Source organism: Perissodus microlepis, chromosome 16 (genome assembly GCF_051167445.1).
Source record: "Perissodus microlepis isolate ML-2025 ecotype Zambia chromosome 16, ASM5116744v1, whole genome shotgun sequence".
Taxonomy (NCBI): domain Eukaryota; kingdom Metazoa; phylum Chordata; class Actinopteri; order Cichliformes; family Cichlidae; genus Perissodus; species Perissodus microlepis.
In genome coordinates, this window is record NC_140476.1 from 381,965 (window position 1) to 408,290 (window position 26,326).

Genomic DNA, 26,326 nt, shown 5'->3' on the forward strand with positions numbered 1-26,326 from the left:
GATCCAATTCACTTCTTTAATATTAACACAATTTGCTGAATGAAGCCAAATAACCTTTTAAAGGATGTTTAAACATCTGGGTGCATCATGTTTGCAGTAATAAAACGTGTTAAACAGCCGATGAACTTCCTGCTTCTTCTTAAAGCTCACTCTCTCTGTTTCTGCAAAGTATTCTGCTGAAAGCTCAAAACAGTAAAACAACCCCAAACACAGCTGCATGCCTCAAACAAATGAACCATCTTTGGCTTTGACTGAGCCTTTTGTCTAACTCTGTTTGCATTGTTTGTACTTATAATGATTTTATATAATTTTCTGCAGACAAGGAACCAGTGTCAGCACCTGGACCAACAAAAGGTATGCAAAACCTTTTTATTTCAAAGAAACAAAGCACAACCTGCTTCAATTTTTTGCAGCCTTTTAGGATATTTTAGTTTCATCTACATGTGTAAGTGTGATTCTGTGTTATACTGTAGAAAATAATAATTATTTTCTGTGTTATTATGGTGATATTATAAAAGGTGCATTTGCTGCCCAAACCACAGTGCCGTCTCTTAAGCAAAAGGGTAAGATTCCTGTTCAGGAGGCAAAAACACCCGAATCACCTAAGCTGAAGAGTAAGTTCACCAGAATACCGAAAGAGAAAGAACCAGAACCAGAGGTCATTAAGCTGAAGAAGGTTCCAGTGAAACCTCCAGAGCCAGAGAAACAAGTCGTAACTCATAAGGCAGAAGTGACGAGGCATCACGATCCAGAGCTAACAGTTCATGGGCTTCATGACAGAGACGATCGAGAGATAATCACACTTGGTAGAACTGAACGAGTATTCACTGCAGATGAGGAAACTATTGAGTTAAGCCATTTTGAGGAAATGGAAAGCCTTACAGTTGTGCAAAAACCAGAACCTGGCAAATGGACAAGAACCTTAAAACCTCAGAAAGACGAGGCACCGGAGGAGCCGCACGTCGCAAAGAAGAAAATAACTAAATTGCCAAAAGCAGATGAGCAAAAAGAATCAGTGAAACTAAAACCATTTGAAACATTTGGGAAACAAGATGCTGAACTACAAGCAATCAAACTAAAAAAGGTGCCACCTAAACCAAAGGAGCCTGAAAAGGAAGTCATAACTCATAAAGTTGAAGTGACAAGGCATTATGATGCAGAATTAACAGTCCAGAAACTTCGTGATAGAGAGGATCGAGAGTTAGTAACAGTTGAGAGAAAGGAACGAGTTTTCACAGCAGCTGAAGAGACATCTGAACTCAGCTTTGCAGAGGAACCTGAAAAACTGGAGGCAGAAGATGAGAAATCAAGATGGGTAAGAGCCCCAAAAGCACCAAAAGAAGAGGAACCTGAGTCAGATTTAAATAAAAAGAAAATAAAAAAATTACCAAAGAAGGACGAGGACCAGGAAGTAGTTACACTGAAGCCATTTCAGAAACCTCAAAAGCAAGAAGCAGCTGAACCTCCGAAGGCTGAGACAGAAGCTGAGGCAAAAACAGATACTGAGCGGAGTCCTTACATGAGAGGTGAGCTGCCACAAAGAGATCAACCTGCCGCTGCTGTAAAACACCAGAAAGATGATGATGATGCTCCACTGATGAATGACAATGCATCTCCACATATCAACAAAGACCAAAAGGAAATCCCACATAAGAAAAAGGTTGATCAAGTACCCAAAGATGTAGAGACTACAGCGGCCGAAAAGCTCCGCAGAAAACCTAAAATTATTTCTACACCTGATAAAGAGAAAGAGCAGGTTGTGTTGAAACCATTCACTAAAATCACCAAGCCTGAAGAAAAGCCAGAAAAAGCATCAGAAGAGAAGAAGAAGCCTTTGGACACAAAGGTACCCAGTCAAGCAACTAAAGAGCCGAAGGAACAACTTAAGAAAGCTGAAAAGACTGTAACGCCTAAAAAAGACAACGAAACACCTCAGGAGAAGGAGAAACCAGCTGAGAAGCCCAGTCCTCCAGGTCAGAAAGAAGAAGAGAGACCGAGTCCTCCAAAACAAACCGATATCCTGAAGAAAAGTCCAGAAATCAAAAAGACTCCTTCACCCAAAGCCAAGATAAGTAAAGATAAGCCTGAAGAGGAAAAGCCCCTCAAACCTATTGAGCAGCTGAAGAAGGTTGAACTAAAAAAGACCCCATCACCCAAGATAGAGAAAATAAAGCCAAATGAAGTGGAGCAAATTCCCATCGAGAAGAAGCCAAGTGGTGAAAAAGTCAAAAGGATTCCCAAGACTGTTTCGCCAAAAGACTCCACTGAATCTGTGACCCTCAAAAAGGTGCCTAAGAAGCCCTCACCAGAGGGGCCCTCAGAACCCGAAAGGCCTGATACAGGGCGGATCCCTCTGGTGAAGGAGATCTCTCCTGGAGCTGTGGAGATGAAGCGGGTGACAACCCAGCCAGAGGAGGAGGTATTTGAAGAGGAGGGTGAAAAAATGGTAGCCGACGAAGATGAGGAGGTCTGGGACTGGGAGCTGGTTCCACCGGAAGACTGGGAAGGTGAAGGGGTGGATGGGGCGCTGGAGACTCCAGGCATGCCCGGCGCCAAGAGAGGTGAGGTGAAGGCCGGTGAACTCGTCCAGCTGATGACTCTGGAATCGCCTCATCCCATTTCAGACGATTCATCTAATCTTCATCACATCCAATTTTACGTTACATTATATATTTGTTCATCTGTTTGTCTGTCTGCTCATTGCCCATCCATCCTTTGTGATGTTTTTAAGTGGTCATCATCTTAAATCTGTCCTCAGTTGTGTCATCAGTCATTCGATGCTCATCTTCATCACTGTTTTTATTATTCACTGCAACAGTTTTTCTGTTTCCATCTCACCTTCATCCTCGTCACTGAACATTTTTTTTTACATGTGTGTAATTTGATGTTCAGCTGTGATCTGGATACGATCTTGAATTTTGGCTGTTAGTTTTGTTAACATCTTTATCTTGGCTTGTGTTGGAGACTAGGAAGCTTAAAACTTGTCCTACTCTTTCTTGTCCAGATGGAAAACCAACAGAAGAGCCCGCGAAAGGCCGAGGTCGAGGATTTGGGGGTGAGAGCTCACTAACATTAGATCTCATCAGCACAAACCATTCGGCACTTTCATTTGCTTCATACACACTTGTAAAGACAAAGTTGTTGTTTTGTGTGTGTCTTTCGAACAAAACCAAAAATATATTTTACGTTACAATTTTAATTTTGAGTTCAAAGCTCATTTCTGACTGACAGCTGTGTCTGTGTATCGTCGTGAGCATAAATCTAAAGCTTTTTTGTCCTGTGGGATTCGTTGTTTGTGTCGAATATGTTTATTCTTCATCGGTTTTAGGCAGAATCTTATTTTTTGTGCTTATTTAACATTAAAATCTTTTTACTTTTTAAAGACGTTTAAGTCACAGTAGGTAGCTCACAGTTTCAAAATAAGCTGCTGTCTAATTCGTCACTTGCCCCAACATCTGAATCAACAAGAGGAGTTTTTGTGTCTGATGTTGCAGCGAGACAAACTCCATCTCCTGGTGATGGAGGCAGGGGCCGGGGTCTAAAGCCAGGTGGAAAAGGCCCATCACCTCCCGAGGAACCATTTGGAGGATTCAAGCTGAAACCTGTCCAGCTGAAGTTCATTAAGAAGCTTAAGGACATTGTGCTGCAGGAAGCTGAGTCCATCGGCTCCTCCGCGGTGTTTGAGTGCGAGGTCTCGCCTTCCACGGCCATCACTTCGTGGATGAAAGATGACAGCAACTTGCGTGAGAGCCCCAAGCACAAGTTTACGTCTGATGGCAAAGATCGCAAGTTGCACATTATTGATGTGCAGCTATCTGACACTGGAGAATACACGTGTGTGGCTAAGAATGCGGGCAAGGAAATAACATGCACAGCCAAGTTAATTGTTGAAGGTAAACGATTGTTTTAATCCAACATCAATTTTTAAAAACTTATTTGACATTCATGAAAACACTTTTAATCACCTTTTCCCCACAGAGCTGCCTGTGAAATGGTTGAAGGAACTGGAACCAGAGACAACATGCATTAAGGGTCAGCCAATGTACCTCACCTGTGAGCTGAACAAAGAACGGGACGTCATTTGGAAACGTAACGGTCAGGTTCTGAAAACAAAGGCCGGAAAAGTGGCCGTTAATGTAATTGGCATGCAGCATGCAGTGACCATCCAGAACTCCACCGATGAAGATGGCGGCGCCTACACCTGTGAGGTCGATGGACAGGAGGACGTCAAGACTACAACTAACGTCAAAGTTATTGGTAAGAAGTCTGCAGAGTATGGTAGCAATGAAACAAGATAAATACAGTCATTGTACCGTCCATCATTCAGGGTGAGTCAACCTACAAGCTGGATTGGTCCCAGGCTGAAACTGTCCCCCAACAGTTAAAAAACAATATGAAGGGCAGCTACCATGAACAGTAGAGCTTGTGTTTATGCACCATTTAAGGCCTAAGTTGATCCCTGTTTGAGTTGCCTTGTGCTGCACCAGAGAAAACAGACCATGGCACAACCAAAATTACTGTGACGGTGTGCAGTCTCATTGTTCTGGCAAAGATGGCTGCTCAAAGACGGGAACCCCTCGCCATCTTTAATCTGACCTTGATGCATCAAGATGGCAATAAAGCTGCACTAGGACGGTGTCAGTCTGCACACTCAAGCTCTCTTGCAGCCAATCTACCAATCCAGTTAACCAAAGATTTTCCCTAGTTACACAGAAGTCGTTGTCATATTTCTTTAGTGTGACTGAGGCATAAGAGTGTGTCTTGTTGAGCAGTTTTCCACTGTAGGAACAAATATAATGTGAACCCTTCCTCCTCAGAAACCATCAAAGACTGGCTGGTGAAGCCTCTGAGAGACCAGCATGTGAAACCAAAGGCAAAGGCCACCTTCAAGTGTGAGCTGTTCAAGGACACGCCCAACTGGAAGTGGTTCAAAGGAGAAAACGAGCTTACTCCCTCTGACAAGGTCGAGATCACTAAAGATGGAAAGGACATGACGCTCAGCATCGATAACTGCCAGCCTGATGATGTATCAGACTACACCATCCAGGTGGAGGATCGCAGATATACAGCCAAGCTGACACTTGGAGGTTGGTGTATCCACGCTGGGAAAGCATGAGGACCACGCTTTTCCAATCGCAAAGATTTCTAACTTTAACTTTCTTTGGCTGCTTTCAGAGCGTGAGGCTGAGATCCTGAAGCCACTCTCCAGTGTGGAGGTGGTTGAGAAGGAAGAGGCCAACTTTGACTCTGAGATATCAGAGGACGATGTGGCCGGTGAATGGAAGCTGAAAGGCCAGGTGTTGACTAGATCTCCGGTAAGATATTTAACAGTGCTTTGTCTCAGAGTAAATTATTGGAGATAAATATCTGAATTTCAGGAGCGGGACCACGCCTCCAAACATGCTCCGTCCAGTTCTCATCTATATAGGTTCCCCCAGTTCACCAGGCTGTTCCTTCTCGTTTCCGTGCCCCACCCTCCCTCCGCTTTTCAAGTCTTCACTTCTATTTAGTGCACGGGGATCTGCCAGGAGCCGTCGCCCCTTTGAGGCCTTCCCCAAACCGCAGCTCAGTTCATGTCCAAGCGTCACCTTTACCTACTAATGTGCTGTCAAACCTAAAATGAGGACGTGGGCCCAGCTAGTGAGATAGCAGCTAAACGTGGGCTCGTCGCAGGACTCAGGCCACTCGAAACCACAAATGAGAAGATCATATACTTCTGTGCTGTAGTAAATTTAGTAGCCTGCATGATTTGGGTTTATAGAAATGTGAATAGGGAAGTAGCACTCATGCCTCTTTGTTTTGCAGACCTGTGACATTAAAGCTGAAGGCAAAAAACGTTTCCTCACACTGAAAAACGTGCAGCTGGATCAGGCTGGTGAAGTGACATACCAGGCTCTGAACGCCGTCACCAGCGCTATGCTCACCGTCAAAGGTACGGATTTACCAAAGACAAAACTTCATCTGTTGCAACCTGCTGCATTTTGTTGGTCATGGAAAACTGTTGCAGAGCAAACACGGTAAGAGACGCTGTGGTTGTGTCTTTGTTTCTGTTATTAATTGCCAAATCGTTCGCACCTCTCAGAAATCGAAATGGGCTTTGTTGACCCGCTCAAGGACCTTTCTGTGCCTGAAAAGAAGCAGGCTAAGTTTGAGTGCACCATCACTAAGGACGTGTCAAAGGTCATATGGTTCAGGGGGACAGAGATTGTCACTCCAAGTCCTAAATATGAAATAATTGATGACGGAAAGAAGCACATGCTGATCATAAACAGCTGTGAGTTTGACGACGAGGCTCAGTACACGATCGAAGCGTTGGGTCAGAAATCAACGGCTCAGCTGATGGTGGAGGGTAAGTGGCAAAGAGAAGCGCCACGCTTCATGTTGTTCATGTTTCCTCTGTGAGCTCGTTCAGTGGCCAATGTCTGTCTGCGCTGACTCGATGTATTCCAGGCATGAGGCTGAGTTTTGTCCAGCCGCTTCAGGACCAAACGGTCAAAGAAGGTAACGCGGCACGCTTTGATCTCGAGCTGTCTCATGAGAACGTGCCAGTGGTCTGGTACCGAAACGAAGTCAAACTCCACGTGAGCCGAACGGTTCTCATTCACGTGGAAGGAAAGAGACACACTCTAGAAATGAGGACGCTGAGTCTAGATGATACCTGCCAAATTAAGGCAGAGGCTAAAGGCATTTACTCCATGGCCAAACTGACGGTCGTAGGTAACTGCGCTCCCTCGTTTCCTTTTCACTTCTGTTTCACAGTAGCGTGACTTACATGACTCACTTTTTGCATTTTCATATTGTATACTGCATTACAAGACTGCTCTTCACAGAGAAAAATTATGAAAATCTACAAATTATTTGTATTAAACCAAAACTTCCTGTCTGCTCCAGAGGGTGACCCCATCTTTGTGGTGAAGCTACAGGATTACTCAGCCACCGAGAAAGAAGAGGTGACCCTGGACTGTGAACTGAGCAAAGACGTCCCGGTGCTTTGGTACCACGAAGAGAAGGAAATCATCGCCTCCAAGATGGTCATCATGAGGTCAGAGGGCACGCGCAGGTCTCTGGTCCTGAAGAAAGTGGAACTGAGCGACAAAGGCAAATATGTATGTGACTGTGGAACAGACAAGACATCAGCCAACATCAATATTGAAGGTAAGCACGATGACATGATTGCCTAAATTCTTTTAAACATAAAAATCAGTTGAATCATAAATTAATCGTAAAGCTGTTTAAGATTTACAGGTTGCTAGGTCAAAATAAACCCGTAAAACGTTAAATGTTCAAGCCTTTCACTGCACAAGGAAACATGACTCCAAAGGGAGGTCCAGGCCTCGTCAGCCTAGTGAGCGACCTCGTAGCAACCTCACGTCTCTAGGAAAAAATGCACATCTCCACACCGGTCTGGGAATGACACATCGATGCCTGCAGTTCACATCAAAGACAGCAGCTTCTCTGCAAACACTCACTGAGCAGCAGTGAAAAAAGAGATGCAAAGAGCATTTAAAAGTTGTGCCTCAATGCTGAAATCACCACAACTTTAAAAATGAATGAAAAATAAAAACTTTGAAGGCGAACTTTTCATGGTGAGCTGTGGGCGAGTTTGCAGCCGAGTCTTCCATGGGAACTGCAGGAAACCATGGCAACGTGACCCAAAAATCACTCTGCAACCAGAATCCACATTTTCCCCTAGCGACTGACCGAGGCCGCCGAGGCTGTCTATGAGGACAGACTGATGGATTTACTTTCTTTAAATCAAATTAAAAAAGAACTTAAAATGAGAAATCCGAGGGAACAAACTGAAACTGATAGTTTCCAGTTCTTCCATTTTTTGTTGTTTAGCTGTAAAATCAGTCCTTTCTTCCAGAAGCAAAACAAACTGCATTTTCATATCATGACCCTTTTTCCCAAAAGCACGCGACATCAAAGTTGTTCGGCCGATTTATGGCGTGGAGTTGTTTGATGGAGAAACGGCTCGTTTCGAAGTGGAGATCTCTGAGGACGACGTCCACGGACAGTGGAAGCTGAACGGAGCGGTGCTCAGTCCGTCCTCTGTGAGTGCTTTGCTTCATCACAAGCGCCTCATTGGCAGCGCTCTCCATAACATGAAGCCAGTTTATCAGTGACTGTTTACGTCTTTGTTTAACAGGATGTGGACATCATCGAGGAAGGAGGCAAGCACACGCTGATCCTCTACAACTGCAAAGTGTCCATGACCGGCGAGGTGGCGTACTCTGCTGCTAACGCCAAGTGCTCCGCTAACCTCAAGGTCAAAGGTAAACCAGCCCACTGACCTCATCATATTTCATAAAAAACATTTAAAATCATTGTAACCTAAAAATGTGAAACTAAAAATGAGAGCGTCTCATAGAATAAGCCAGCGGGGGATCGCAGCAGTTCGATCAAACCTCCGTCTGAGCTTCACCTTCTCAGGTCTGACTTCTCATCAGACTTCATCTCCACTGAACAAAGACACCATATATAAAAACATCAATACTTTTTACTCTGTGTTGGTTACTGTCACAGTTCGTTATGACGAGAGGAATCCTCAAAAATGAACTATACTGATAATTACTTGTGATTATCTAAATTCAACAGGCTAAGTTTTTGCAAATATACGATAAACACCAGTTTTCTCACTGTTTTTCTTCAGAACTCCCGCTGAACTTCCTCACACCCATGACTGATGTTCAGGTCTATGAGAAGGATGATGTGAGGTTCGAGGTCGAGGTGTCGAGAACTCCAAAGACTTTCCGTTGGCTCAAAGGCTCACAGGAGCTGCAGAGCGATGAAAAGTACGAGGTGATCCAGGAGGGAAATTTGTACGTTCTGGTGATCCGATCGGCCGCCTACGATGACGAGGCAAAGTACATGTTTGAGGCCGAGGACAAGAGGACGACGGGCAAACTGGTTATACAAGGTAACGTCATGGTTGTATTCATTTTTTTTAAACTCCTTTGGCACCAGTGAAACCTTCAGAGAGTCAGGGCACATTATAATCATATGTTCACATTTAGATCAAATTATTATAGTTTTAAATTTGCCAAATAAACACTTCTGTCCAAACCTTTTTGATGAATTCAGTTTGGCAGATTTTTGCCTCTGCTTTGTCTTCTGGTTCGGTTCACTTTGAACTAGAGATGGCACGATACCACTTTTTCATGTCCGATACCGATACCATAAATTTGGATATCTGCCGATACCGATATGAATCCGATATAGTGTTTTTTAATCAATAAAACTGTTTTTTTAATATCTTGCTGCTTTTTGTATAAGTTCATACTCAAGTTTAAATAAACAACACTAAAGGTATTCTGTTATACCTGTATGCAAAAAATGCACTGCACCCAAAATATTTCATAGTTCAGCAAAACTGATCAATCTAATAAACTTAAACCTGCTCCATCCTCCCTATTCTGGTGTTTTAAAGAGTACTTAGCAGAAATATTAAGCAACCTAACTAATAGGGTTGCAAACTCCCAGCAAAAAAAAATAAAAAATAGGGAACCACCCCCCACCCACCTCATGATGCTTAATCGATGTAATCAACTGTAATTTGATGCAGTGTGAAAGAAAATGCACAGAAATAAATAATTTTTCAAGAATAATTAAATAGATTCAACATCTTTCTTCTACAGAACTGCAGACTGCACAGATGGTTCCCAAAGGAAAAAGTACTATAGCTTGCTAGGGTATATTAGACTTAATAGTTACTATATACAGTAATGGACTCCTATATATTTTACATCAGATTAAAACTTTGGGTGTAAGATTCAGATAATTATTTATTAAACTTAAAAGCATTTTAAATGAGAATAAAAAAGAAAAGCATGTCTTTGTGCCCCCTTTTCCCTGTTCATGCCCTATCGGCCCCCCTGGCTAAACTTTGCTAGATCCGCCCCTGCACAGTTACCAGCCGTCAGCTGCGTAGAAAAAGATCCTGGTGTAGAAAGTAATATTAAATCAATTCTAACAACAGCTTATCAAGGTTAAACGTGCTGCTGTTGTTCAGCCGCTGGTTTCCTCTTTTTGGCGCAAAGTGGGCCAAAAACAAAGAAGAGAGACGGACTCACGACAGAAAAGCCGATCAGCTGATCATTGATCAGTTTCATGATTGAAGTAGCAACAGGAGAGAGAGAGAGAGAGAGAGAGAGAGGTAGTCGTTCCATATATCGGTTGTTAAGCTTAACGCTGGAATGCTTTACAAACATTCAGAGATGAACTTACACACTTGCTTTACTTCTCTCTGGGAAAACTTCCTCGGAGATGAAATGCTGGTTTGAGGCTACAAATACACACAGCTGCTCTATCACCTGACGCATACTGCTGCGACGTGCTACGGTTAAGTTTTGTGAGGTGTTTTTTTGATATTTAATGGATCGGATTACATTTTTTATTTCTCTCCGATATCCGATCCAGTAATTTACGTCAGTATCGGACCGATACGTAATATCGGATCGTCCATCTGTACTTTGAACACAGCGCTGGTGCTCATTTTTGTTTGTTTGTGAGTCACAAATACAAATCTGCTGTGTTCTGCTTCTACTGAAAGTTAAATGTACCAATGTCTGATGTCTTCCTGCGGCAGGTATTCGCCTAGAGTTTGTCAAAGCGATCAAGGATGTGACAGTAAAGGAGCGTGAAACAGCTGAATTCAGCGTGGAGCTGTCACATGACAAGATCCCGGTGGTCTGGTACAAGAACGACGTCCGACTTCATCCCAGCAAAGTTGTTCACATGTCAGCACAGGCGAAGGTTCACACGCTGGCCTTCAAGGAAGTCATCATCGACGACACGTCCATGATCAAAGTAGAGGCCATGGACAAGAGCATGACCGCCATGCTCACTGTCATCGGTCAGTGCCTCCTTTCTAAAGCACATTGAAACAAATGACATAAAAACATAGGACCAGACGACAGGGCTTTAGAAAGAACAAACATTAAAGCAATCACAACTCATTCTGATTTAAAAGCCAAAGAAAAAGAAAACAGGTGTAAACAAAGCAAACAGAACAGGTGACAGCAAGCCACACCCACCAACATCCAAGAGTTCATCCTGTCAAACTGATTCAGACACGCTTCTCTGACGCCTGATTTTCATAATGAAAGTACGTTTCCCCACACAGAGGGTGACGCCTACTTCACCACTAAGCTGCAGAACTACACGGCAGTGGAGAGGGACGAGGTGAAGCTGGTCTGCGAGCTGAGCAAGGCTGTAGCTGATGTGAAATGGTTTAAGGATGGGAAGGAGATCACCCCCTCCAAGAACATCGCCATTGTCACCGATGGCAAGAAGCGCATCCTGATGGTGAGGAAGGCAGAGAAGGCCAACATCGGAGAGTACACCTGCGACTGCGGCTCAGACAAAACCACAGCTAAGCTCAACATTGAAGGTAAACCATGGATCTGATCAAACGCCTCAGACATTATATTTTTGTAATAGCTAACAATGTAAACGTCCCAGCTCTCATGCTTTATGCATGCTGCTTCTCTGGAATTCTCTGAACACGTTCAGTTTTTAGCTGTTGGTAAAAGTCCATGTAAATACAATCAGTCTGACCTTTGACCTGACAAACAGACAAACAGAAACCGAAGTGTTTGGTAATGAGCTGAGACGGTAATAAACGGATCATTTGGCATCTGTAGCCATCGTATCTGCATATGTGCTTTGTTAGTTACAGTTCAGCTGTTTGAAGACCTTTGATGTGAACATAAATGATGTTTTGTTCTGATAAGCACAGAGGTCACCAGGCTGACAGAGCTTTGTCAGCATTTCGTCCCCTCTCTGTAGAAATGTTGGAGAGAAGCACCGGTTGGGTTTCTTGGTGGATCCTCAGCTTTGTAAATTAGAGCCTCATCATTAGCGAAGTTAAATTGACTGCTTTAACAAACAGGCGCTCCACGGGTGAAGATGTTGCTGGTTTTTATAGCGATTTCTGTCCTTTTGCAGAGCGGGATATCAAAGTTGTCCGTCCGCTGTACAGTGTGGAGGTCACGGAGACAGAAACAGCCAAGTTTGAGACAGAGATTTCTGAGGAGGATGTCCATGGAAACTGGAAGCTGAAGGGAGAAGCTCTTCATCAGTCAGCTGTGAGTCTGCAGTGACCCGCCGGGCAGTCGGTTTCATATTCATCGCCACAAAGATGCGTTCAGCTGACTTTCATGTGCTCGTGTTTACCTCAGGATGTTGAGATTAAGGAGGAAGGAACCAGACACCTGCTGATCCTCTACAACGTCTGCATGGACATGGCAGGACCCGTTGACTTCTCTGCAGCCAACGCCAGATCCAGCGCCCAGCTCAGAGTCAAAGGTCAGAGGTCATTTTAGCCCTTATTTTTTAAACGATGGACAAAACGTCTCTGAAACGGAGGAAGCTCCGTGCCGTTTGGCTGAAGCACACGCAAACAGCAGCCCTGGTTTCTGTCACACACGGGTGTCGCATGTCTCTGTAAGTGTTCAGCCAATCAGGGCCTGTGGTTATTTTCACCACTTCAGTCTTTATCTGAAGGCAGGCTGCTCTCTGATTGGAGGAGCAGTAACCTGAAACACGAACCAGACCACAGGATCTCCAGCAAGTGCACGCCGGTTCATTTGTTGAAGGAGCTAACCATGTCTTTACCCTCAGCTCGGTCCATCACGCTGGTCCATCCTCTGAAGGACGTGACGGTGACGGCTGGAGAGACGGCCATCTTTGAGTGCGAGCTGTCGTACGAGGGCATCGCGGTGGAGTGGTTCCTGGGAGGGCAGAGGATGGAGGCCAGCGACCGGGTGAGTCTGACCACAGCAGCGCCCGCCTCTCCTGTAACTCGCTCCACACCGGAGAAACCGCTCACAGAGCTTTGCCTCCTTTTTAACAAAATGTTTCTCTGGAAGAATTCGCTCACTCGTAAAACTTCCACTTCACCACAAAAGAAGAAGCAAAAGAAATGGGACGACAGAAATAAAGAAAGTTAGCGTGGATCCAGTAAAACACTAAAAAAATAACAGAGCGTTACTTTTATTGAGCCTTGAGAATTTTAGCGATTTCCTGCAAAAAACCGAGTCGGTGCAAAAAGAAATGATTTCATAGTTTCTGTTGTGATCACACAGACAGCATTAATGAAATACTATCTTTGTGATAAGAAAGCTTTGCTTATATGTTTTGTATTTCTGTTCTCACATTTTTAACATTTTCACTCCAGATTTGGAAACTTTAACTTTGGTTAGAAAATCCGAGCATACAAACCTTTTTTAATGTGATTTAAAATGTGAGATGGGACCTTTTAGTGGAAACAGGCACAAACAGACCTGCACTGAGTCTGTCACACATCTGATTTTAAACAGTCGCCATCAGGACACGTTTACGGTCGCCGGGCTCTGATTTGTTCCTCTCTCTGAGCAACAATGCTGAGTTTTAAAAGAATTTCAAAATCTGAATCCCAGTTTGGATTATGAAGAAAAGACACGAGTTTTGTTTTGCAGATGAGGACAAGTTGTCTTTGTGATGTTTGATGTTTCTCTGTGTCTGCAGAGGCTGCAGCTAAAAATATCTGGGAGATAAACATGCGGCTCTTATCTGTAACTCTGACCCTCGAGTGTCGCCTCAGATTCTTTCATCTCCATTAAATAAACGAACGTTTCTCAGCAGGTCGAGATCATTTTGTGTTCCTGGTAGTTTCTAAACATATTACATGTGCTTGAATTAATAATCATGTTTTGCATTATAAGGAATGTATCAGTCAAACTAAATCTGCACTACTCGACCATTATTTGTTCGAACGAAGATTCCTCTAAGATGCTGTTTTCACTGTTTAACTGTTAGAGCACCAGATCCTCTCCCTGCTCACCGTTACTCATCGTCCTTTTGCGACTCTCTAATGTTATTTTTCTCTGAGAAAATCCTCAAAACACACCAAGTCCTGCCGTCTGAAGTTGCCTGTAGCTCTTCCTTTGTACTTCCTCTCCCATCACACAGTTTTTCTGTTTTCCAGCTTCCCTCTGTCACTGATATCTCAGATCTCATCTGTAAGTCAAAAGCTTCTACCCGGACCCCGTTCCTACAGTTTGGGTCAAAGCCTGTCTACCCTCTCTGCTTCCCCTCATATCTGCTCTCATCGGCTCCTCACTACCACTGGAGCTGTTCCTGCTCCCTTCAAAGCTGCGGTGATCACCCCAATACTGAAAAAAAAGCAGGGTTAGATCCCAGTAATTTTGATCATTTCCGTCTCCAATTGACCATTTCTATCAAAACTTCTTGAAAAGACAGTCGCCACACAGCTCCACTCATACTTCACTAATAATAATCTGTATGAACAGTTCCAGTCTGGTTTTCGTCCGTCCCACAGCACTGAAACTAATAAAAATACTCACTGATCTTCTCGTGGCAGCTGACTCTGGTTTACTCTCCATTCTTATTCTCCTCGATCTCACTTCTGCTTTTGATACTATCTCTCACTCAGTTCTCCTCAGTAGGCTAGCCTCCATCGGTCTCTCCCATACTCCACTAGCTTTAAATCGCACTCAGTTTATTCGACTTAAATCCTTCACTTCTCAGCCCTTTCCTCTGGTTGCAGGCGTGCAGGGATCTGTCCTGGGCCTCTTCTTTTCATTATCTACCGTCTTCCGCTTGGACACATTTTTTGTAAATACAATATTCAGTTTCACTGCTATGCCGATGACACCCAGCTGTATCTGTCCACTAAACCTGATTCTGCTCTCCCCCGTCCTCCCTCACTCCTGTTTAGCTGAACTAAATTCATGGTTCTCTTCCAATTTTCTCAAACTCAACAGTAACAAATCTGAGCTCCTCCTGGTCGGCACTAAACAAACACTGTCCACAACTAACAGCTTTTCTATTACAATCAATAATTCGCCGGTCTCCGTTTCCCCATGTGTGAAAAGTCTGCATGTCATCGGCGATGGTACTCGATCTTTTAACTCCCACATCAGTAACGTCTCTCGGTCTGCATATTTCCAACTCCGTAACCTTAATCGTCTCCGTCCTTTTCTCTCCCCACATGCCGCTGCCATCCTTGTTCATAGCCCGGTCACCTCCCAGATCGATTACAGCAACTCTCTTCTTTTTGGTCGTAGTCAAAAATCTGTCCATCAGCTTCAACGTGTCCAGAACTCTGCTGCTCGTATCATCACCAGGACTCCTTCTATGCACCACATCAGCCCTGCTCTGCAGCAGCTTCACTGGCTTCTGGTTAAATACTGCATCAATTTCAAGATACTTTTGTGCACATTCAAGGCTACCCATCATCTCTCGCCTTCATACCGCTCTGGTTCAGATCACCATCCCTTCCCCCCGGCTAGCCACCGTGGGGCGCAGGGCTTTCTGCTGCTCTGCCCCCATCATCCCTTCCTCCTGAGATAAGAAACATCACTTCCCTCCCTCTTTTTAAGTCCAGACTCAAACTTCCACATAAATGTTTCCATCCTGCTACTTTCATTTATTTTCTCCTTATTATTTTGTAAATTGTTATGTTTGTTGTTGTTATTGCTTGTGTACAGTGTCCTTGAGTGTTTCGAAAGGCGCTTTGCTAAATAAAACAATTATGATTATGATTATTATGATTATTATTCCATCCATCCATTCGCTTCCGCTTGTCACGGGGGGTGCTGGAGCCTATCCCAGCGGTCATAGGGCGAGAGGCGGGGTCCACCCTGGACAGGTCGCCAGTCTGTCGCGGGGCCGACACACAGGCACAGACAACCATTCACTCCCACATTCACACCTATGGGCAATTTGGATTCATCAATTAACCTATCCCCGCAAACTATTATTATTATTATTATTGATTAATTATGACGTTTTTTCAGAATTTAAAATTTTTGGATATTTTTGAACAGTGTTTTTTAGCAGGTGAGTGTCTGAACCCAAATAATTAATTAATAAAGCTTAATTATGAATTAAACATCACAAATGAGTTTTATTTAAAAACACAAAGGAGTTTAATTCATTGCTGGAGAAAATGGAAAAAGCAGCCCAGTGATAGAAACCTGCCTGTGTGTGAAAGAGAGCAGCTCGATCAGCTGAATAATAAATTAGTAAAGTGAAATTTATTCTGTTGATATGACCAAAGTTTTTCACTCATTTATAAAAACACATCTGCAGAAAATTCTTAAATATTTTATTATGATGTAGCTTCTCAAAGTGAATCAAGGCTGGAAGTTTGTGGACAATAAAAAATAAAAATGGTATTTTTCCCTGATTTATCAGTTTGACACTCGGAGTTATTCAGTCATCACTCAGACTCGCCGCCTGTTAACAAGTGAACCAGAATAAGAGTAATTATTATTTATAATGATTATTTAAGTGACCGTCCTGTATCTGTGTTCATGGTGACGCGTTCAGCTCGTGTTCGTGTGTAAGTGTAACGGTCGGTTTGTTTTCGGTTCCTGCAGGTGAAGACTCGGGTGGCGGGCCGAGTTCACACTTTGACCATCCGAGATGTGAACCTGTCGGAGGCCGGCGAGGTCAAACTTACTGCCAAGGACTTCCAGACTCAGGCTCAGCTTATCGTCAGAGGTACGGCACTCGCTCAGACCGGGCTCCGAGGATCGAGGACAAAGCATTTCTAACAGGAGGCTGTGGTTATCACCTGTTAACCACGTCTGTCTCTGTACCTTTAGAGCCACCGGTTGAGTTCACAAAGCCTCTGGAGGATCAGACGGTGGAGGAGGAAGCCACGGCCACTCTGGAGTGTGAGGTTTCCCGTGAGAATGCTGAGGTACGATGGTTCAGGGAGGGACAGGAGCTCAGAAAGACCAAGAAGTACGACACCATCGTGGACGGACGCAAGAGAGCTCTGATCATTCACGACTGCTCTCCTGAAGATGCCAAATTGTACACGTGTGATGCCAAAGACTTCAAGACTTCTTGTTTCCTGGAAGTTACACGTAAGGACCTTAACCAGGCTTTAATCTTTCAAATCTGCTGTCACACCTCCAGCTGAACATTAAAATAGTCTAAAATATGAATCATAGTGTAAAGCATAACTGTGCTCATGCTGTGGCCTTTTCCATTCACAGCTCCGTATGTTGAGTTTACAAAGCCTCTGCAGGATGTTGAGGTCAGAGAGAAGGAGTCTGCCAAGTTTGAATGTGAAGTTTCTCGTGAGTCTGCCAAGGTGAGCTCAGCAGGATGAAAACAGTCGCTGCTGTCGATCAGACTGAAACCGCTCTCACGCTCTCCACTAACCCTTGTGTCGTCATTTTTCAAGGTTCGCTGGTTCAAGGACGGTGGCGAGATCAGGAAAGGAAAGAAGTACGAGATCATTGCCAAGGGAGTCCAGAGAATCCTTATCATCCACAAGTCTGTGTTTGATGACGAAGCCGAGTACGAATGTGATGCGAGAACCTCCAAGACCTCTGGCATACTCACGGTCATCGGTGAGGAACATTATTCATCTATTTCAGGGGTAGGCAACTCCAGGCCTCGAGTGCCGGTGTCCTGGAGGTTTTAGATGGGTCCATGATCCATCACAGCTGATTTAAAGGGCTAAATGACTCCTCAGCATTTCTTGAAGTTCTCCAGAGGCCTGGTAATGAACTAACCATTTGATTCAGGTGTGTTAACCCAGGGTGCGATCTAAAACCTGCAGGACACCGGCACTCGAGGCCTGGAGTTGCCTACCCATGATCTATTTCATGTGTTTGATTCATGTTGAATTTCCAGTTTCACCAACCTTCCAATGAGAAAAAAAGTGACGTTTTTATTCATGTCAGCCACAGATGTTTGTTCTGCTGGAAAATAAAACATTGTTCACTGATGACGTTCAGCTTTCTAACCACTGCAGGAAATTTGTCTGCTGAAGAAATATTCTTGTAAAAACTATAAACATACAATTTTAGGCTTGACTTAATAGATGGATATTTCTCTGTAAATGAACTCCTGGTGCTCGTGTTTCCTTCAGAGGAGGCAGCCAGGTTTACAAAGAACCTGTCCAACGTGGAGGGAACAGAGACGAACACCGTGAAGATGATCTGCGAAGTGTCGAAGGCCGGCGCTGAGGTTACCTGGTATCGAGGGGACGAGGAGCTCCCAGAGGGAGGTCGCTACGAACAACAGACGGACGGACGCAAGAGGATCCTGATCATCCGGGACCTGAGGATGGAGGACGCTGGTGATTACAACTGCAGGCTGAGTCCCACCATCAGGACATCCGCCACGCTCAAACTCAACGGTAAAAAACGTCGCTTACTTTTTGATTTTATAGAAGAAACTGAAGTCACCAATTACCTATCCGAGTCATTATCTTTCTAAAGTATTTTCTTTGTAATGATTTCTAAAGCAATCTGAAGAGCAAAACAAAGAACGTGGAGAAATCCACTAATCCACCAAACCTTAACTCCGTCTTCTTCTCCTTTGCAGAACTGGCAGCTGAGTTCATCGCCCGGCCTCAAAACCAGGAAGTGGTGGAGGGCGAGAAGGCAGAGTTCTCCTGCTCTGTCTCCAAAGACACCTACGAAGTAAAATGGTTCAGAGGAGACAAAGAGATAGAAGCTGGAGACAAGTACGGCATCATCAGTGAAGGAAAACGAAGAGCTCTTATTGTGAAAAGCTGTGAGCTGAAGGACGAGGGAGGCTACACTGCACACATTGGCACTGTTAAAGCCGTGGCAGATCTGCTAGTGATCGGTAAGACACTTATTGTCTTTGTCATATCTTATTACAGATTTCAGAACGCAGGTTTGGTTTTATTAAGTTTGAATTCTGTTTTAGAAAAACTGAGGATCATAACTCCGATCAAAGACACCGAGGTGAAGGAGGGAGGCGAGATTGTGTTTAACTGCGAGACCAACACGGAAGGAGCGAAGGCCAAGTGGCTGAAGAATGAGGAGACCATTTTTGAGAGCAGCAAGTACATGATGGCTCAAAGGGACAACGTCTTCTCTCTGAGGATCAGAGACGCCCAGAAGGCTGATGAGGCCGTCTATACCGTCAGCCTGACCAATCACAGAGGAGAGCTCGCCAAGTGCACTGCCAGCGCTAAAGTGGCAGGTGAGTGGGCAGTAACAGTATCTGAGTGAAGTTACAGGCTGGATTTGACTCTTTAATGAAACCAGGGCCAGTTTGCTGAGTGCTGAGTGCTTTTTTAGTTGTTCCTGTGACTCTACTGTACACACAGCCTTATTTCATTATCTGTATATGGCTCACAGTAATGTTGAAACATATTTAGGAGTTTATACAACGGCTGTCTCCATTATGTTTAATATTATAGCATCTTTTTGGCAGGTCAGTGTCCTAAACCTTTTCTCAGTAATCGCAGACGTGACTCTGAAAGACAGATGGATGTGTCAGCTTTGTTATAAAGCAAAGAAAGCTGAAAATCATCTGAAGAATTCAGAATAACTGAAGTTCTGTTTCTTCCAAGAGTATCAGTACGTTTGATCTAAAGCAGCCGTTTCTTGCTCAGTGACTTTGTTGCACGTCCTCCTTTGTTTCTTTACGTTCACCCTGAAATCATTTGGTCCTCCACAGAGGAGAAACTGAGGTTCTTGGAGCCCATCGAGGACAATGAGACTCAGGAGAAGAAGACCATCAGCTTCGTCTGTAAGGTGAACAGGCCCGGGGCGACGGTGAGGTGGCTGAAGGCTGGTCAGGAGGTGACACTCAGCAAACGCATCGTCTACAGAGTCGATGGCCTGAAGCACAGCCTGACCATTAAGGACTGCATCATGGAAGACGAGGGCGAGTACACGGCCGTGGTCGGAGATGACAAATGTGCAGCTGAGCTGATCATTAGCGAGGCACCCACAGACTTCACGGCACAGCTCAAAGACCAGACCATTACAGAGTTCGAGGATGCAGAGTTCACTTGCAAGCTGAGCAAGGAGAAGGCTTCCGTCAAGTGGTACAGGGAAGGACGAGAGATTCGAGCGGGCCCCAGGTATGACAGATCTGCGTCTGCTGTTGTTTCGATCCAAAGGAACACAAATCAAATGCTAATCAACCAAGAAAATATTCAGAAAGTTAAAATTTGGGATACGTGGTCATGACAGAGGATTACAAAGCCTAAAGCTTCTGGGACCTTGTGTTACCTTTGATTTAAAATAAAGTGCAGTGGTGTACAGAGGCAAAATTACACAACTGATGCTATTATCTAAGTCTTATAGTATCATGACTGTACCAAGTTCCTGATGTTTGTTGTGTTTTTACAGATATCAAATGGAAAAAGAAGGAAAGACGTGCAGACTGATCATTAAGGTGTGCAGGCCTGATGACGAGTGTGAATACGCCTGTGGTGCGGATGAGAGGAGGACAAGAGCGAGGCTCTTTGTTGAAGGTGAGATGTTTGTTTCTTTTTGTCTTCAAAAGCAAAGATTTATTCGACGAATCTTCTTGTGAGATGTGTTTTTATGTTGCGCAGAGACCCCAGTGGAAATCATCAGACCACCTCAGGACGTGTTCGAACCTCCGGGTTCAGACATCGTGTTCGAGGTGGAGCTCAACAAAGACAGGGTGGAGGTGAAGTGGATGAGGAACAACATGATCATTGTCCAGGGAGACAAATACCAGATGATCAGCGAGGGTAAAGTCCACAGACTGCAGGTCTGTGAAATTAGACCCAGAGATCAGGGAGAGTACAGGATCGTGGCCAAAGACAAGGATGCCCGGGCCAAGCTGGAGCTGGCAGGTGAGTCAACTTCACATGCAAACAGGAAGTGAAACGCATTTCAAGAAATGTTAAAGAAATCACTGATTTAACAGACAACTTTTAGAAAGTTGTCGTTTCAACAAACGAATCTTTTCTTGACACTTTATGAAGCATCCAAGTTGTTTTGGGAATATAGTTGTAGATGCAAAGCATAACAAGCAGTTTTATTTTAAGGTAATATCCACCAGTTTGGACTGCTCTGTGTTATGCAGGGCGAATTAAACAGTACAAATTTCTCCTCTGTCTCTCCTGCAGCTGTTCCAAAGATTAAAACCACCGACCAGAACCTGGTGACAGATGCCGGTAAACCCTTTGTCATGACTGTGCCTTATGACGCGTACCCTCGTGCTGATGCCGAGTGGTTTTTTGAAGGCACCAGTCTTCCTGTCCAGAATATTGACACCTCTTTGGACAAGACCGAGTACCGCCTGAAGAGCCCTGCCAAGGAGGACCAGGGCCGGTACAAGGTGGTAATTAAGAACAAGCATGGTGAGGGTGAAGCCTTTATCAACCTGGATGTGATTGGTGAGTCTGGAGGGTAAATTCGAGTCATGTGATCAGATAACTGCTCAGTCCTCTGTCTGAGGATATCACCAGAGTTTCTGAGTGTTGTCCTGGTGGTTTTCCAGATGTACCGGGACCCATAAAGAACCTGAGAGTGGTTGACACTGTTGATGGCGAGGTCAGTTTGGCCTGGGAGGAACCTGAGAATGACGGTGGCAGCAAGATTATCGCCTATGTTGTAGAAAGACGGGATGTGAAGCGCAAGACCTGGACTGTGGCTACAGACCGTGCTGACACTCCAGAGTACTGCGTCAGTGGCCTGCAGAAGGAATCCTTTTACCTCTTCAGAGTCTGTGCTCGAAACAGAGTTGGCAGCGGACCCGCTGTTGCAACCGAAGATGCCGTCCAGGCCAAAAGCAAGTTTGGTAAGCAACACCCCGAGATCCCCGCTCCACCAATCCTAACCCCATCTCCACTCTCGTCCTAATCATGTCCGTCACATTTTTGTTTCCTAACTTTAGATGTTCCAGATGCTCCTGAAAATGTTGCAGTAGAGTCAGTGAACAAGTTTGGTGCCACCATCACTTGGGAGCCCCCCAAGTTTGACGGTGGCTCTGAGATCACTGCTTATGTGATTGAGCTCCGTGACAGAACATCTGTTAAGTGGGAGGCAGCCTTAGTCTGTGCTGCCGATGACCGCTTGGCTATGCTGAACGACGTGGTGGAGTACAAGGAGTACATCTTTAGAGTCCGAGCAGAGAACAAGGCTGGCATCGGCAGGCCCAGTGCTGCCACCAACCCCGTCAAGATCATGGATCCCATCGGTGAGCTCACTCTCAATGTTTCTATCGAAGTCCTGTGTAGAAATATCAAACAGTCTGATTTTGCTCATGTCTTGTGCCCACAGAGAGGCCGAGCCCACCTCTGAACCTGAACTTTAGTGACCAAATCAAGACAGCAGTCACGTTGACCTGGGAGACGCCCATAAACAACGGTGGCAGCATGATTACAGGATACATCATTGAGAAATGTGAGGACGGCTCTGACAAGTGGCTCCGCTGCAACGCCAGACTGTGTCCTGACCTCTCCTACCGGGTATGCAGCCAACCTGAAGAGTCTGCCTTTATTCTGATTTAACCTCAGCGCAGTTACATTTTTCTTCCTGGTCTGGATTGTTTTGTTGTTTTCTTCAGGTGTCTGGACTAAAACCTGGTCAGAAGTACCTCTACAGAGTTTGCGCTGAGAATGCCGCTGGTGTCTCCGATCCAGCCGAGCAGCTGGGACCACTGCTTGCCGATGATCCTCATGGTGCGTGCAACAAGCATAAACTCAACCAACCACTTCTTCTTTATAAATCCAAGTAGTTCACTGGATGGCAGTGTGCTTTCACAACCAAATGTTTCTCTCTTGGCAGTTGGTCCAACCTTTGATCTGAGTGGCTTCAGGAAAGGCCTGGAGGTGACTGTTCCTCAGCCTCTAACAATTAGAGTTCCCATTACTGGATACCCAACCCCTGTGGCCAAGTGGACCTTTGGCGAGAAGGAGCTGACCCCAGAAGATGAGCGTGTCTCCATGGTGACGAAGCCTACGTACACGGAACTGACGATATCTCCTAGTGTTCGTCCAGACAAAGGCATCTACACCCTGCAGCTGGAGAACGACGTATCCTCTGTCTCTGGAGATATTGATGTCAACGTCATCGGTAAGAACCCATGACCATGTGATCAAGTTTAGCAATGATGGTGCTTATTTTAATAGACAGCTCATTTTATTGTGGTACAGAGACGTCTGTTACCCCCAAATCATCTAGAAACAAACCCAAAAGAAGAAAACTGATGGAAGTCTTTTTCGTCTTATTTTCCCAGCATGCCCCAGTGCTCCGAAGGACTTCAAAGTGGCTGAAGTGACCCGTCAGCATGTCCACTTGATGTGGGAGGCACCTGAACATGATGGAGGAAGTCCAGTGACACACTATCAGATTGAGAAGAGAGAAGTTTCTCGCAAGACATGGGCCAAGGTACTTTCAGCTCATTTCAGTAATGTCATCTTTGGCGCTGTACGTAATAAAAATATTTCAGCTCATCACAAAATGTAAACTGAGTGAATTACCTGGTTTTGTGTGAAAAAGTAACCGCCTTCTAAAAATAATACATGAATGTGCAGCTCCTTTCTGAGCTACCAAAGAAAAGTTTTAGAGGTTTACAGATGGCGCAAAATGCAGCTGCTTGCATTTGAACTAAAACTGGAAAATCTGAGCACATTCCAGCAGATTCTAAGGTCCTGCTGCTCACCTACAAGGCTTTCACTGGTTTGGCACCTTCATACCTCTCTGACCTTTTGAACCTTTATGTTTCATCTCGTGCGCTCCGATCTCAGGACTCTGGCCTTCCAAAGGTTCCTAGAGCCAGAAAAAAGACAGTCGGGGAGTGTGCTTTTTCTTTTCGTGCCCCATTTTTGTGGAACAACCTCCCTCAAGATATTAGGCAGGCTGCTCTGTGGAGGGTTTTAAAGCTAAGTTGAAGACACACTTGTTCAGCCTATCCTACACGTCTTAATTCTTTGCCTATTAGTTTTTTAAATGTTTATCGTTTTTAACTCTTATTATGTTTTTAACTTGTGTTGCTGTGTATCACTTTTATTTATTTATCTCTTTATTTTCAAATCGCTGTACAGCACTTTGTTTGAAAGCGCTTTATAAATAAAGTTATTGTTATTGTTAGCAGCAGTGTTATTAGGTTTCAGGGCCTGGCTCAAACATGGCACGTGACATGTTGGCTTTTTTATTTTTTAAAACAGAAAACATCACTTCCACAGTGTGAAATAATGTTCACAGACCCAGAAGTCTACCCAGGTCTGAGTTTATTTGCTCAGCAGTGACAGTGACATTTTTCCAGGTGGCTGCTGGCGTCCTTGACCTGGAGCACACGGTAACAGACGTGATTGAAGGAAAGGAGTATCTGTTCAGCGTCTCTGCATGCAACAAGTGCGGACCTGGAGAGCCAGCCTACATCGATGAGCCCATCAATGTCTCTTCTCCTGCAAGTGAGTGTTTTTACACTTCATGTGAAATTAATTGTCTTTGAGTGGAGAAACTGACAGATAACTAGAATCTCACCTGTTTGACATTCATGTATTTTCTCCTGCAGCTGTACCTGATCCACCTGAGAACCTTAAGTGGCGCGATAAGAGTGCCAAGTCCATTTTCCTGTCCTGGGAGCCTCCAAAATACGATGGTGGTGCCCATATTAAAGGCTACGTGGTGGACAAGTGCCAGCGTGGTACAGACAAGTGGGAACCCTGCGGTGATCCCATCCCTGAACTCAAGTAAGATTTAAGAACTTGTAACTGCCGGTTAAGTTTTTTGGGCCACACGTTATTAGTGTCCTGTCTTTATTTTGGTACAGCTGGATATATTATATGATTTGAACTCACAGGTTCCAGGTTACCGGCCTGGTCGAGGGCCAGTGGTACGCCTACAGAGTCAGAGCTTTTAACAAGCTGGGAGCCAGCCGACCTTGCAGGGCTACCGATGAGATCCAAGCTGTGGACGCTAAGGGTAGGACGGGTTGTGCTCTTCCAGACAGTCACATGACGCTGTAGCCACATACTGCACAAAAAGTGCAGCAGTATAATTTATTTTTGTAATGGATTCTGCAGACTCACTCAGAAATGTGCAGCATCTCTCAGTGATACAGGAACAAATCTTTCTTATGACAAATAAAAGAAGAAGTGAGAATGTATGGATTTTAAGGATATTACCATCAAGGTTTCAGGCATAGTTGTGATAATATAATATAAGATACATTTCATTTCTCCAAAAGGTGGAAAATCATTTGTTAAAGCAGAACAATTTTATAACTAATTGGCTTAAATAAGCAGAATTATATATAGTTCAGTCAAATAAAATGCGGTATGGCATATATCTGCCGAGAATAGAGTGCCCCTATTGTCACTATACAGTGACACAGTTTTGCAGCACTATATACACATGAACAGTATTTAGAAAAAAGGAAAATATATATATATTTAATGTACAAATATACAAATCTGGGGAAAAGAGGAATTAAATACATAAATAAATGGTGTTATGTATTTACAGTTTGGGTTATTGCATGTAAACTTAAATATTGGACAGTTGTGAGTTATTGAGGGGAAACTGAAATGAACATATATTTATATAAGCACAAATTGAAATGAAACACAGTAATGAGGTTGGGACTACTGTGACTATGTTTACAAATTCCTACAGAACCTCCTGAGATCCAGCTCGATGTGAAGTTGCTGGCTGGTTTAACCACCAGAGCTGGCAGCAAGATTGAGCTTCCTGCAGATGTGAAAGGGAAGCCCGATCCCCGGGTGAAGTGGACCAAAGCCGACGTGGTCCTGCGGGCTGATAACCGCATTGCCATCGACACCCAGCCAGGACACTCGAAGGTTTCCATTGACAACACCACCAGAGGAGACACCTCCACCTACATCATTGAGGCAGTCAATGCCTGTGGACGAGCCACTGCCACTATTGATGTCAACATCCTGGGTACAAAAGCTGATTTCTTATCGTAGAAGACAAATGATAGCTGTGATGGCAATGAAAACATGAAAGTAAACTTCCTTTACTGTAGAAATCCTAGAGTTCCTTACAGCTACAGGATTTTCATGCTACCAGGTGATTTTAGGTTAGTCAGAAAATGGGAAAAACATCTCCTTTTTTGATTAAAGATATGAAAATAATCTTAGCATAACATACTGGACAGACCATTTTATAGGGTTATCCTATATCGCCGAGCCTGCTAAGCAGTTGTGGCACCTCCAGATGTCTTGCATTACCATTATCTTGGTTATGATTTTAATTTTGGCCCCTCCTCTTTAGATAAACCGGGCCCTCCAGCTGCTTTAGATATCTCTGAAATCACCAACGAATCCTGCGTCCTGGCCTGGAACCCTCCCAGAGATGATGGTGGGTCTCCCATCACCAACTACATTGTGGAAAGTCGTCAGACTGACAAGGAGGAGTGGGTCAAGCTGTCAGCCACGGTGAAGCACACCACCTTCAAGGCCACCAAGCTCACAGCATTGAAAGAGTACATTTTCAGGGTCAGTGCTGAGAACCAGTATGGCATTGGTGAACCTGCAGAGCATGTGCCAATCACTGCCAAGTATTCCTTCGGTACGTTGTTT

General features: G+C 44.4%; 1 protein-coding gene across 3 annotated transcripts in view; it reads left to right on the forward strand.

The window, feature by feature from the left end:
• The window catches only part of LOC146370123 (titin-like), a 174,205-nt gene that overhangs the window by 62,689 nt on the left and 85,190 nt on the right, over positions 1-26,326 (forward strand). For 2 of the 3 annotated variants that reach the window (XM_084908770.1, XM_084908771.1), the window contains 41 exons: positions 319-354; positions 543-2,561; positions 3,005-3,055; positions 3,495-3,893; positions 3,979-4,257; positions 4,818-5,087; positions 5,176-5,315; positions 5,806-5,932; positions 6,083-6,349; positions 6,451-6,717; positions 6,892-7,155; positions 7,915-8,054; positions 8,150-8,276; positions 8,654-8,920; positions 10,589-10,855; positions 11,126-11,392; positions 11,950-12,089; positions 12,183-12,309; positions 12,625-12,767; positions 16,389-16,512; positions 16,617-16,883; positions 17,016-17,113; positions 17,207-17,375; positions 17,900-18,169; positions 18,358-18,624; positions 18,709-18,987; positions 19,468-19,876; positions 20,148-20,272; positions 20,357-20,623; positions 20,900-21,169; positions 21,274-21,573; positions 21,670-21,972; positions 22,056-22,243; positions 22,342-22,456; positions 22,563-22,850; positions 23,014-23,165; positions 24,043-24,190; positions 24,295-24,472; positions 24,583-24,704; positions 25,398-25,685; positions 26,019-26,315. In XM_084908770.1, the coding sequence (XP_084764896.1) occupies positions 319-354; positions 543-2,561; positions 3,005-3,055; positions 3,495-3,893; positions 3,979-4,257; positions 4,818-5,087; positions 5,176-5,315; positions 5,806-5,932; positions 6,083-6,349; positions 6,451-6,717; positions 6,892-7,155; positions 7,915-8,054; positions 8,150-8,276; positions 8,654-8,920; positions 10,589-10,855; positions 11,126-11,392; positions 11,950-12,089; positions 12,183-12,309; positions 12,625-12,767; positions 16,389-16,512; positions 16,617-16,883; positions 17,016-17,113; positions 17,207-17,375; positions 17,900-18,169; positions 18,358-18,624; positions 18,709-18,987; positions 19,468-19,876; positions 20,148-20,272; positions 20,357-20,623; positions 20,900-21,169; positions 21,274-21,573; positions 21,670-21,972; positions 22,056-22,243; positions 22,342-22,456; positions 22,563-22,850; positions 23,014-23,165; positions 24,043-24,190; positions 24,295-24,472; positions 24,583-24,704; positions 25,398-25,685; positions 26,019-26,315 (10,521 nt within the window). Of the gene's footprint in view, positions 1-318; positions 355-518; positions 2,562-3,004; positions 3,056-3,494; positions 3,894-3,978; positions 4,258-4,817; positions 5,088-5,175; positions 5,316-5,805; positions 5,933-6,082; positions 6,350-6,450; positions 6,718-6,891; positions 7,156-7,914; positions 8,055-8,149; positions 8,277-8,653; positions 8,921-10,588; positions 10,856-11,125; positions 11,393-11,949; positions 12,090-12,182; positions 12,310-12,624; positions 12,768-16,388; positions 16,513-16,616; positions 16,884-17,015; positions 17,114-17,206; positions 17,376-17,899; positions 18,170-18,357; positions 18,625-18,708; positions 18,988-19,467; positions 19,877-20,147; positions 20,273-20,356; positions 20,624-20,899; positions 21,170-21,273; positions 21,574-21,669; positions 21,973-22,055; positions 22,244-22,341; positions 22,457-22,562; positions 22,851-23,013; positions 23,166-24,042; positions 24,191-24,294; positions 24,473-24,582; positions 24,705-25,397; positions 25,686-26,018; positions 26,316-26,326 lie in introns of all 3 variants that reach the window. The other variant, XM_084908769.1, reaches the window with a different exon arrangement.